General features: G+C 53.9%; 1 protein-coding gene across 3 annotated transcripts in view; it reads left to right on the top strand.

The window, feature by feature from the left end:
* DOK4 (docking protein 4) overlaps positions 1-11,641 on the top strand; it is a 31,742-nt gene extending 20,101 nt beyond the window's left edge. Inside the window, exons 5-9 of one of the 3 annotated variants that reach the window (XM_074968506.1) lie at positions 1,545-1,664; positions 1,964-2,153; positions 4,872-5,010; positions 8,404-8,527; positions 8,898-11,641. In XM_074968506.1, the coding sequence (XP_074824607.1) occupies positions 1,545-1,664; positions 1,964-2,153; positions 4,872-5,010; positions 8,404-8,527; positions 8,898-9,025 (701 nt within the window). In that variant the 3' untranslated portion in view covers positions 9,026-11,641. Of the gene's footprint in view, positions 1-1,544; positions 1,665-1,963; positions 2,154-4,868; positions 5,011-8,403; positions 8,528-8,897 lie in introns of all 3 variants that reach the window. The other 2 variants (XM_074968505.1, XM_074968507.1) reach the window with 2 other exon arrangements.
* Positions 11,642-12,037: the final 396 nt, after the last annotated feature.

A 12,037-nucleotide genomic window follows, 5' to 3' on the forward strand; every position in this document is an offset into this window, starting at 1 on the left:
TGGGCCTGGGCCAGAGCCGGTTGGGACACTCCCAGGTGCTGGCGGCGGGGTAGGTGGTGCTCTTCCCTCTGAGTCAGTGCTGAGCCGACGCCCTGGCACGGGAGGTCACGCTGTTCCCGGTAAGAGTGACTGTGATTGAAGTCCGTGAGCCCCGCGAGGGCAGCTCCTCTCCCCTCTGGGCGTTGCGACCTGGCCCTGTGGTGGTGGCCCCCTTGCCAAACCCCAGTGGCGTGGCGACCCCAGGCGCTAGGTGGCAACGCCAATCAAATGTGGCCCTCCAGCTCCATCTCCGGAGGGGCCCGAGAGGTGCTGTGTGCGCAGGTCACAACGTTCACAGCAGGGAGCTGGCGCCCTCCACAGGACAGGAGCTGCTGCTGCGGAGTTAGCGTGGGGTGGGATCGCTCTCCAGCCCTCCCCTTCCCCTCCCCCCAGCCCCTTGCTCCCCCCCTTTCTGTGACATGGGCTTGTTTCCTGGACCTCTGCCATGACATTGATTGAAATTGTCCGTGAAAAAATTGTAGCCTTCGCCATGGGGCACTGTGTTGGGAATAAGGTGTAAAGCCCCCGGTGCTGAGCACTTGTCGTTATTGGAGATTGCACAAGGAGGGGTCACCGTCAAATTCAACTCTGGTTAACTCTGGGGTCACCGTCAAATTCAATCCGGAGTAGTTTCTGCCAACCCAAAATCTCCCCTGGATTTTCACTGGAGAAGTCGTTTTCCACTACCCTGGCTAAAAACTGCTCTGTAGTACTGCTGGTGCGGAATGTCTGCTGTGTTCCACCCCAGAGGTGGCTGCATTTCACTGGCGGGTGAGTGATCTCTTTACCATATGGACTGGGCCACAATCCGGACTCCCTCACTTAACTGTTAGCCCTTCCTGTGGCAAAATGCCCACTGGGCACCAAGTGCCCATGAGGACAAAGGAAGAGTCTCCTAAGCATGGACTCCGGGAATTGGCCCATCGTACGGCACTTGGGATCTTTTGTGATGAACGGGGCTAGAGCATGGGGCTCAGCGGTGCTGGTTTGAGCCCTGGGTTGGGTTGGGGGTGCTCCAGGGTAAACAGATTTGATAATAGGTGGCCCATTGATCTAGCAGACAAAGGTATAACAAGACCCGATGGGGTGGAAGTTAACTAGACAAATTCAGACGTAAAGTGCCGCATGTTAACAGGGAGGATAATTAATAGCTCACCAGGGGTCGTCAAGATTGGCTGGTTTTCTAACAGATGCTCTAGATCAACCAGGAATTAATTCAGGGAAGTCCAGGGGTCCTGGTTATATAGGCCAGACTGGATGATCACATGGGCCTTACAAGCTGGGAAGTCCCAGCGGTGCATTTCTGCAGCCGCCATGTGGCTCCAGCCAGCAGAACACAGGCTGCAAGGTGTGACCGTAGCCCAGGGAAACGGGAGCACAGGGCACGTCTTCTGTTCGGGGAGGGGGATCCTATGTAAGGTGGCGTTCCCCAGCTGGCTTGTGCTGGGGGAGCCGAGGGACGCGGTGGGGGCAGGGGCTGACGGGCGGCTCTTGGCTCCCCGCAGAGCTGGAGGCCGAGGAGTGGTACAAGACCCTGTCCATCGAGTGCCTAGGAGCACGTCTCAACGACATCAGCCTGGGGGAGCCCGACCTCCTGGCTCCCGGGGTGCAGTGTGAGCAGACAGGTGAGAGTGCTGGCGGTGCCCGGCACGCTGCCCCGGGGGAACAGGAGGCAGCTGGGATGGGGAACGCCCGGAGAGGGCTGGGCTCCCCCTTCCTTTGGGAGTACCAGGGGGCATTGGGAGGGCACTTGGGTTTGTCCCACTTTGGGGGTGGGGGTTGCATGTGGAGGGTCCACACTGGGATGGGGGGGCCTGAGCACGTCCCCCCTTGGGGATGGGGGGCCTGGGCTTGTCCCCCTTGAGAGGGTGGGGGTGTAGGGATGGTGCTTTCCTTGGTTTCAGCTGCCCATCTCCCACCGCAGATCGGTTCAACGTGTTCCTGCTGCCCTGCCCGAACCTGGACGTGTACGGGGAGTGTAAACTGCAGATCACCCACGAAAATATCTACCTCTGGGACATGCACAACCCCCGGGTCAAGCTCATCTCCTGGCCCCTGTGCTCGCTGCGCCGCTACGGGCGTGATGCCACCAGGTTCACCTTCGAGGCCGGCCGGTAGGACACTCCCCTCTCCTCCAGCACGCTGCGCCCGGCCTGCGCCGGGGCCATGCGGTCTGACTGCGGATGTGGGGGGGGGAGCTCTGACAGGCCAGGATCCTGAGCCTCCCTAGAGACACGCTGGGTGAATATGAGCAATAATTGTAGTTGTGGAAGTGAGGGAGGGTGAGAGTCGGGCACCGGGCTAGGATTCCCTCACACTGCTCTGCCGACGCACCTCGGTTCCAGCCGTGGGCCTCTCCGGAACGGGAAGGAGAATGAATCCCGCAGTGGTGGTTTTTGCATTAGGGACTAGTGACAAGAACGCTGGTCAATTCCAGCTTGTGGCAGGATTTGAACCAGGGTCTCCGGACGTCTAAGCGCAGTTGCCTGACCACCCACGTTCCTCCCCCTTGAAGGTTTGTGCCAACTTTGTTTGCAAAATGACTTGGCTCAGCCAGGCCTGACTATATTAGGGACTCCAGATAATTACCTGCTAGAGAGGAAAGAAACATGAGCTTTCCTTTCATACTCGACCTTCCCATCCGCTGACTCACCACACGGCTTTTACAGAGAGAGAAAAACCCTCATCCTCTCCAGTCTGCCCTGCCCTGGAGCCTTTGAACTGGCACCTGCAAGAAAAAAGCTGCTTATTTCTTTGGCAGCAGAATCTGGCAGTGATTCTTCGGGGAACATCCCATCCGCTTTGTGAATAAGACCGCGCTATTCCAGGGCACCTCGCTTAGTCCCCTAGCATGGGTGGATCCCAATTCCTTGGAACTGAGAGGGAACGGATTATTAATTTGGAGACTTACACCAGTACCCATCAGCTGTGGTATCGCATCAGCCCAGAGCACACAAGGGGCTGACGGCTGAATGGAGTTTTGTGGGCCAGTTGGTAAAATTGGCTTCAATGTTATACCAGGACTAGTTTAAAAAGGGGGTCACCAGATCAGGATTTCTCTGGGCTTTAGGGATCAGAGGTACCTGGGGAACGAGAATCTCGCTAAGGGGCTGTGACTATGGGGAGGGCCAACCTGAGAAGCTATAGAGCAGAGGTCCCCAAACTGTGCGGTGTGTCCTCCTAGAGGGGTGTAGAGGAATGTTAAGGGGGGCGCAGCTGGGGTCTGGGCCAGCCCCCACGGGGGGTGGGGAGGGAGCGCCACCCAGCTCTGCTCCTGACCCCAGCCCCGCACCTGGGGTCCCACTCCCCGCCGTGGCTGCAGACCCCAGCCTTGGCCCCCTTACCGCTGTTCGCGTCCTGCCCTGTAGGAGCCACATCCCTGCTCCAGGGGAAGGGGGGAGGGACAGACGGATGCGGACAGGAGTAAGAGGGGGTGTGAGGTAAAAAGTTTGGGGACCACTGCCGTAGAAGGACCTGATTTTCAGAAAATGCTGATTCTCCCACCTCTGAAAAACAGGCCCCTTCAAGGTGTCGCAAACTGGGAACCCCAAATCACTAGCTACCGTTGGAAATGTAGGCCTGGCTTCCACTAGTGCTAAGCATCTACTTCCCCAGACCCACCGTGTTTCTAGCCGGACATGCCGAATCAGTATCTGCTCTGGCCCAAGAGCCTGGCTTAGGATGGGGAAGCTGGTCTTGTGCATTCAAAGCCTGCTTCTGCTAGACTCAAGCTGCCCATCTTGAGGAGCAATGGGGGGAACTGACCAATGGAAACTTGGCTTTGATGTTCCCACACTGTGGTGCCTCTCGCATCCCTCCTTGATCCACTCCCGGTTCCATGTTCTGGGTGAGAGAGGAGTAAATACCAGGGCCTGACTCTCAGCACCCCACCTGGTAACTTTTGTCCAATGTGAAACGCCAAAAGCAACCTCGCCAGTCAAAGCAGATGGCTTAATATGGAGTAGTCAGTAATTATGGGCACTGCTATTCCCAGGTGGCGGGTGCCATAAAAATACTCTTGACAACTGAGCATTTTAGTAGCTTTTTATTAGAGCCAGTAAAAAAACAGCAAAAGGGGGGGGGAAAAATCCTGCAAATATTTTAAAAATAATTTCGACCACTTCCGATTTTCGTGTATTTTTACCAAACTTGAACTGAAATGTGTTTGGCGATTTATTTATTTGTAAAGGTGGGGAAGGACTTCATTCCCTGTTGAATTACTGGCGTCTGGTTTTCTCACTGGAAGCAGGGAGCCTAGTGGTTCTTGCATGTCCTGTTGGGGTAGGAGGTGGAGGGATATCTGTTGCTGGCTGAGAGTGCCGTAAAAGGCTGCCCCACGGAAACTCGTTTCAGATGCTGTAGAAAACCGGCTCCTTTGGGTCCACAGAGCGAAACCAGTGCTGCTCCCGTAGGCTAAGGCCTACAGTATAACCCCGTGCCAGGATGTAGCCACGTCGTTTTGTTAAACCAACCCCAGTCGGCGTTGCTTTTGGCAGAGTGCCCTTCAGCGAAACTGCTGCAGCAGCCTAAATAATGTTTGCAGGGGGGCGGGCGGGGGTGAGGGGCCGGAGGCGTGTGAGTGTGGATCCAGTGTGTATGTGTGAAGGCACAGGATGTGCAAGCTGGGGGCATGTGTGCATAGCATGCACGGGTGTGAGGTGTAGGAGTAGTGTGTGTGTAGGGGGAGCGTGTGAGAGGCGGCCAGCGTGCATGGGGTGTGCCTTCTCTTAGTCAGTGTGTGCAGGGGGGTAGCATGCACAGCCTATCTGTGCGCCGTGGGAGAACACCATCCTCCGGGTGACGCTGTACATTGATATCCTCTCGCTCAGCAGGATGTGTGACGCAGGAGAAGGGCTCTACACCTTCCAGACCCAGGAGGGAGAGCAGATTTACCAGCGGGTGCACAGCGCCACCCTGGCTATCGCAGAACAGCACAAGAGGGTCCTGCTGGAGATGGAGAAGAACGTCAGGGTGAGTACCTGGGGCCGGGGCCCCTTAGTGAACCAGCTCCCCGAGCACAGCAGCGTAGGGGGGAGGAAATCCGGGCATGGGATGGGGAGTCATGTTAGCAGAGCCCGTTGTTCAGTGGAAATATACAGATTTCTAGCCTGTATAACACGGATGATTTGGTATCAACAGTGGTATCTCAGCCCACACTGACCTTTGCCAAGGGTTTGAGCTCCCGAATGACGATCGTGTCAAAATTAGCCGGGTGAGACTCACTCTTGGGAAGATCACTAGGATTGGAGACGCTCAGCACACACGAGGAAGGGTGACCCCCAAGTAATATGCTGACAAGTTAGCAAGGATTTTATTAAGCAGATGTACAAAGCCACAAACACTGAAACGCACCCAGGGAGGAGAGAGAAACCCTAAGCTAGCCAGCATTCATGATTTCATACTCTCCTCCCCACGGAAACACCGATATGGATGAGGTGAACAGGCAGGTGGCCATCTCGTTCGGTGTTTCTGGACAGGCTTCTCTGCCCACTTAGATTAGGCAACACCTGTTATCCTGAGTTTCTTGTATGCCCACTACACTCCTGCATATGCAGGAGTTTCACCCCCTTTTCCTTATTTGCACTTCCACGCCCCATGAATTTTAGGGTGCTCCATTTCTCATAGGCTACCCACTTAGATGTTAATGAGAAGAAAGGGAACTATGTCAGTGAGTTACCATAGCAACTTGAGGTTATTACTGTACAGAATTCCCTGAAATGTTGCTCTCCGGCTTTTTGCCGTTATCACCTGGTACACTGCGGCATGTTTTCCAGAACATCTCGTCCTGTAATCTTACACTTTCCAGCATTCTCCCTGGCTCAGCTCGTTCTGTCAGCCTGTTTCAGGCCTGAGGCTTCTATGGCCAAGCCACCTCTCTTACAGACCAAAAGCTTGTAGGCCTTGTAGGACCGCCTTATCTTATATACCTAATACACACACTCATCAGTCCTACATCCCTGTCGTGTGGTCCTACTTACTCTTTACCCCTTAAACCTATAACTTCAAATCTAATCTAGCACCCATACATTAGTTAGTCGATCATGTGACTAGCTACAAATTCAGTGCACAAAGCTTGGACAATAAAGAAGGTGAAGGGTCCCCCTGTAACATTACCTTACCTTGTGCGTGCTATGTAGATCAGTGGTTTTCAAACTTTTTGTTCTGGTGATCCAGTTGAGGAAAACTGTTGATGCCCACGACCCAACGGAGCTGGGGATGAGGGGTTTGGAGTGTGGGAGGGGCCTCTGGGCTGGGGCAGAGGGTTGGGGTGCAGGGGTGAGGGCTGCAGGGTGGGGCTGGGAATGAAGGGTTCAGGGTGTGGGAGGGGGCTCTGGGCTGGGGCAGGGAGTTTGGGTGCAGGCTCTGGGGATGAGGGCTTTGGGGTGCAGGAGGGGGCTCTGAGTTGGGGGGGCTCAGGGCTGGGGCAGATGCTTGGGGTGCAGGAGGGGCTCTGGGCTGGGGGTGCAGGCTCTGGGCTGGGGCTGGGGATGAGGGGCTTGGCTGCAGGAAGGGGCTCCGGGTTTGGGGGGGCTCAGGGCTGGGGATTGGGGCACGGGGTTGGGGCATGGGCTTACCTGGGTCAGCTTCTGGTCAGCGGCGCAGCGGGGGTACTAAGGCAGGCTTCCTGTCTGTCCTGGCACTGCACCCCAGAAGCGGCCAACAGCAGGTCTGGCTCCTAGGTGGAGGTGCGTGGCTCTCGCCAGTGTTCAGGGTGGGGGCAGCCCGCGGAGCCCCGTGGTCCCCCTACCTAGGAGCCAGACCTGCTGCTGGCCGCTTCCGGGTCACAGCGCGGTGTCAGAACAGACAGGGACTAGCCTGTCTTAGCTGGGCAGCACCGCCGCCGGGGCTTTTAACGGCCCAGTCGGCAGTGCTGACCAGAGCTGCTGCAACCCACAATTTGAAAACTACTGATGTAGATCACTGCACATGATCAGTGCACCTAGAGATCACAAATACATGGGGGTGAGTTAATGTTATAGGCCCTGGTCCAGCAAAGCACTGAAGCATGAAGTCACTGAAACGAAACCAAATGCTTAACATTTTTACTCATGTCCTGCGATGGATCGGGACCACGGTGAGGACTGTCGTTTTCTTTTCCTGATGTGCACGTTGCAATGCGCAGTGCTTAAACGTCTTTCCAGGGCCACTTCCCTGTCTCCTCTGTTTGGAACTACAGAGAACTCTCGGGAGCTGACTGGCTAATACCGAGCACAGCTCCACAAACCGCAGGTAAAACCCAGCCAGGGAGCAAAACCACCTCCTAGTACCAGACACGAGCAGCTCTGTCAGATACCAAAGTGACAAGCACCGCAGAAAAGCCTAGAAAGGAAAAGGAAGCCCTGTGAACAGGTTAAAAAGCACTTGCATGTTGGTTTATATTTCATTTTTCAATAAGAAAAACAGTCCACCCCCCCCCCCCCCCATGAGATTGGTACATGGGCTCTTCCCCAACAGGAGGGGACATCTCCATTCACAAAAACAGGCGGCTGCTATGAAAGTCTAGCCAAAATGAGGGACCTGATTGGCTGACCGGGTTTAGCAGCTTTCATGAAGCAAAGTAGGTGATGGGCCCTACGGAATTAACCCTTGCCTTACGGGAGCCTTGCTCTGCCTTTTTAATCAGCTGCTTTTCAGTTCTCTCGCTGCTTGTTCTTGGAATAGTCTCCCCAGTCCTCTGTAAATATAGTCCATTCCTTGCTGTAACCTTCTTTGAACCTCGTTATCCGTTACAGCAGACATAACCGAGTCTCTAATAAGTCCATCTGCAAACTCTTCAAATTCCCATGGCTTTGTTTCGTTGTAACAGGAAGGTCAGCGGTCTCACTGCACTCCTTGTAAGGACAAGGCGTCTTTCCCAAGGGATGCTGCGTGACTTTGTCTAGCCATGTGCTCCCACTAGGCCGTGTTATAGCCCTCCAGTGCTCCTGGGCCGGCCCCATGGAGGATTTCCCCCTTTCTTTGCAATGCCACTTGTTCCCAGGAGAATCTGGGAGTGCTGCAGCTCTCATTCCAATTCTCGGCCGTGTTGCCTTCCACGCTGAGGAATCCAAGGGGCTTTGTGCGCTCCATTGTTTTGCCCAAGGTTTCTGAGCCCAAGTGATAAAGGCGACACATGGAGAAGTGGATCTTTCCTGATCCCAGTTACCCGCCACACTTGGGGTTACAAAAGACGATGCCCCATCACATGACAGAGGTCAGAATCCGCTGTCTCCAGTGGCTGCTGTCAGAGGGTTCTCGGGCCTGACAGCTCATGCCGCCTTGGCCAGACAATAATTGTATTTAACTTGGTGGAGCTGAAAGCAACTGGATTTTCCTGGCTGATGTTTAAAATAGTCCCCACCACTTTCTGTCTCTCTGCTCCAGCTGCTGAACAAGGGCACAGAGCACTACTCCTATCCCTGCACGCCCACCACCATGCTGCCCCGGAGCGCCTATTGGCACCACATCACCGGCTCGCAGAACATTGCCGAGTCCTCCAGCTATGCCGGTGAGTGTCTCCAGAATTCCTTCTGTGCGCCGTGGGATCATTCCATCCAGGAGCTTCTCTACCCGCCTCTACTGAAGGGGCTGGTTTGCTGCTCCATAGGCTCTGTATAGGGCTAGTGAAACTTTCTGTGCTTCCCATCCCAGCTTCTTGTCCCTGAAGCCAGTGGGCTGCTGTGCAGGAGCTCGCTGCTACACCAGTCCCAGCCCCTTCCAGCAGGAGGTGGTGTAGAGATTCCTGCAGGAGCACTGGCTGCGGCAGCTCCCTAATAGTCCAGTCCCAGCAAGAGGCACTGAAGGACACGATTGCGGTTCCTTCACCTTTCAGTACTATGAGGACCATGAAACAATACAAAATTCTGCTTTGTCCGCAGGTGAAGTGTACTCCGGAGCCCAGGCCAGCTCGGACACAGACCTCCTGAACAGGTTCATCTTACTGAAGCCAAAGCCTGCAAAAAGCGGCAAGAGCGACAGCAAAGAGTCCAAGTCTGCTTCTCAGTGACTGTGCTCTGAGTGGAGAAAGCCCCCAGCCCTGCCCAGGGACCAGGCCATGCTGGAGAAAGGGCACGTTAAGTACAGGAGACATTTGTTTTCCAGCGCCCTGCTTCCCTCCTTTCCTGAGGGTGCTGAAGTTCTGGGAACCCTCCCCTCTCTTTGGAGAAGTTATCAGAGCTCCTGCCTGCAGGGAGAGAGTGTGAGACTAGGTCCCCTGTGCTGGGAAGGAGGCTGGAGATGGCCCCAAACTCTAGCCCTGGCCATGCTAGATTGAGCATGAGGAGCTTACGATAGGGAAGATGATGTCTATCTCTATGTTGTTAAACGATTTTAAATATCTATTGCTTATACATATTCTATATTAAGAGACTTTCCTTCTCACACGAATGCAAGTTTCTTAGCCACTGAAAGGACACTGGGAAGATGAGACACCAGAGATTTTTAATTCTTGGGTGGATGGCTCTGTCTTTTTTTCTTAGGGTGGCATCGTGAGGGAAACCCAGCCCCAGTTGGAGCAGACGCCCCACCACCTCTGCTGGGAAGGGAAACTCCCCAGGGTCCCCTCAGCAAGGCTCAAGAGTGGAAGGACTGAGTTTTCTCAAGTGGCCGACGGGTTGCGGTTATTGTTGGCAGCCGGTGGGAACAATGAAGTGTTACTTGAAGCAGGGCAACTGAAGTGAACGTTTTGGAGAGGCTGCTGCCAATCCGGCCTGTTCCTTTAGGGCCGGAGGGTCCCAGAGGTTGCAAATGGATGCTCCCTCCTGAATACAGTAGCGCTTTCCCTTGGAGAGGGAGGAATGGGGACTTGCGAGTCTACGCTCACTTTGCACTTCTTGAAGATACTAGAACACACACCATGGAACTTTCTGACATCTCAGGAGAAACTGGTTTTCTTTCCGAACTGTGACTTCTGCACAAACTCCCTCAGCTTCCGGAAGGCGGCGTTCTCAGTGGGCTGGGGACCAGCCGAGCGGGGTTTCGCTCCATTAGCTGCGTCTCCTCGGTTCAGATTCTAGCAGCTACGTGGCTGCAGCATGGATTTCCCTTCCAAACCAAGCCCTTCTCTCCAGATATCCAAAGCACGGCAGTTTAGTTGCAAGGGGTGGGGTATATACAGGGCTGCCACGTTTTAGCAGAGGCTGGCAGGGCTACACCCCTCCCACCCTTAATACACAGCCACTAAATACTTCGTTGCCTCTAAGCTATGGTAGCAACCTGCCCAATCTACCTGTTTGGCAGAGCCAGTCTTGTTGGGATGCGTCCGTGTTGAGAAGTTCCCTTTCTTTTACCTCCCCGGGTCAGCCAATGGCTCCCGTTTCCTCTGGGGTGCTCTCACCTGCAGCAAAGCCCATTGACAGGAGGCTAGCCAGAGACAATCAGTTGGTCACATGACCTCCTCCCTGCTTCCTCCTTGTAAGGGACATTGTGCTTCTAGCTGATGGTGGGGGACCCAGGTTTCATTTCCACTAGATGCCCCGCAGTCTCAAGGAGCCAATGCTGGCAGAGGGTTGGTGTGCAGCCCCAGGCCCTTTTCAATCTCCTTTGTAGCTCTTCCCTCCCCCCGTGGGTCACTTCCTGAGAATAATTAGTGAACCCCTGGGCATGTGGAAGTTGGTTTTAATATGCTGAAATCAAATCAAAGCAATTGATTTTCTAGTTCTGCTATTTATTGAATCTCTTTCAGAAGGGCTATCTTTTTATTGCAGTACCAACGTTGGGGTTTCCTCACTTTGGGTTGGTTGGTTTGTTTTTAAAGTGTAAGGTACTGTCTCTTGGGGATGGGGAGACCCTGTGGACTATCACCTGTAAATACTCTTGTTTTCTGGTTGTGTGTGTGTGTGTGTAGGTGATGTGTAAGACGATGAAGACCTTTCAGACAGATCTGCTGGAGAAGTCCTGGGACACACGACCAGCGACTGTCCAAACTGCCCTGTTGCAAGCCCCACTAAATTCAGTGCCCTTTCCCCACGACACTTATCTGGAGTGACAGGAACCAGCCAGGTTCAAGTCTAGACCACATACTCTGTGGATCAGAGGAGCTTAATAGATGTACATCCTCACAGATGAGGTGTAAGCTGCTGTCATTTCCTAACCTAAACGCCTATCTGGGTGCCCTGGCTATTCACTCTTGTTTTAGGCACTAGGGTAAAATGCTTTGGTTCAGGCTACAGGAGCAGACCAAGTCCTCAGCTGTGGTTCTAATCAAAGTACACAGTTGTACCAGCTGAGTCTGTGGCCCCATGCCTTTAAAACATCGCTGCAGAGACACTGTCAACTTTGAAAAGGGTTTGTAAGGCTGGAGCCCAAGTGCTGGGCTATCCCATGATGACAGGCCCTGCCCTGAGGTTTGGAGGCATGGAGCTGCTAAATGCTGGGACAGGTGAAAGCTCTAGCAGGAGCTAGGCTGCCTCAGGAATTTGATGCACAGATGCGTTAAGCCAGGCAAGACAGGACATAGCAGTTATTGCCAAAAATGTTGTGTTTTTTTAAAGGAACTGCTCAATCAATAAACTTTACTCACCCTTCCTGTTTGCCTACTAACTCCAAACACGGTACAGGGTGCAAGGGATACAGAGTGATAATGGTGCAGTGAAGACAAAGGTCCTGATTATCAGAGAAGGCTTCCGAACATCTGAAACGCTCAAGACTGAATTAGATCCAAGGCTGCAGTGTGTAAAGGGTCATTACACAGGCTATTTCACGGGAGCTTCAATGAAGCTTTAAAGCAGTACGGGGGGGGGGGGGGGGGTAGTCTTTTCCAGATTGAGTGATCTGCACATAAAGGTTAAAGAAAAAGGAGCTCTGTAATCCTCTGTCCACCACTGGAGTGATTCTCAGCCCCTCCCCAGCCTGACCCAAATAGGGTGAATACTGCTCCCAGGTGTTCTGCGGCCTGCAAAGCCATGCTCTCTCCAAAACTGGCTGAGGCCCTCATGGCTCTTCAGAACAGACACCATGGGGGAAGTTTTCAGAAGTACTTGAAAAAAGAAAAGGAGTACTTGTGGCACCTTAGAGACTA

This window comes from Natator depressus, chromosome 12, assembly GCF_965152275.1.
Source record: "Natator depressus isolate rNatDep1 chromosome 12, rNatDep2.hap1, whole genome shotgun sequence".
Taxonomy (NCBI): domain Eukaryota; kingdom Metazoa; phylum Chordata; order Testudines; family Cheloniidae; genus Natator; species Natator depressus.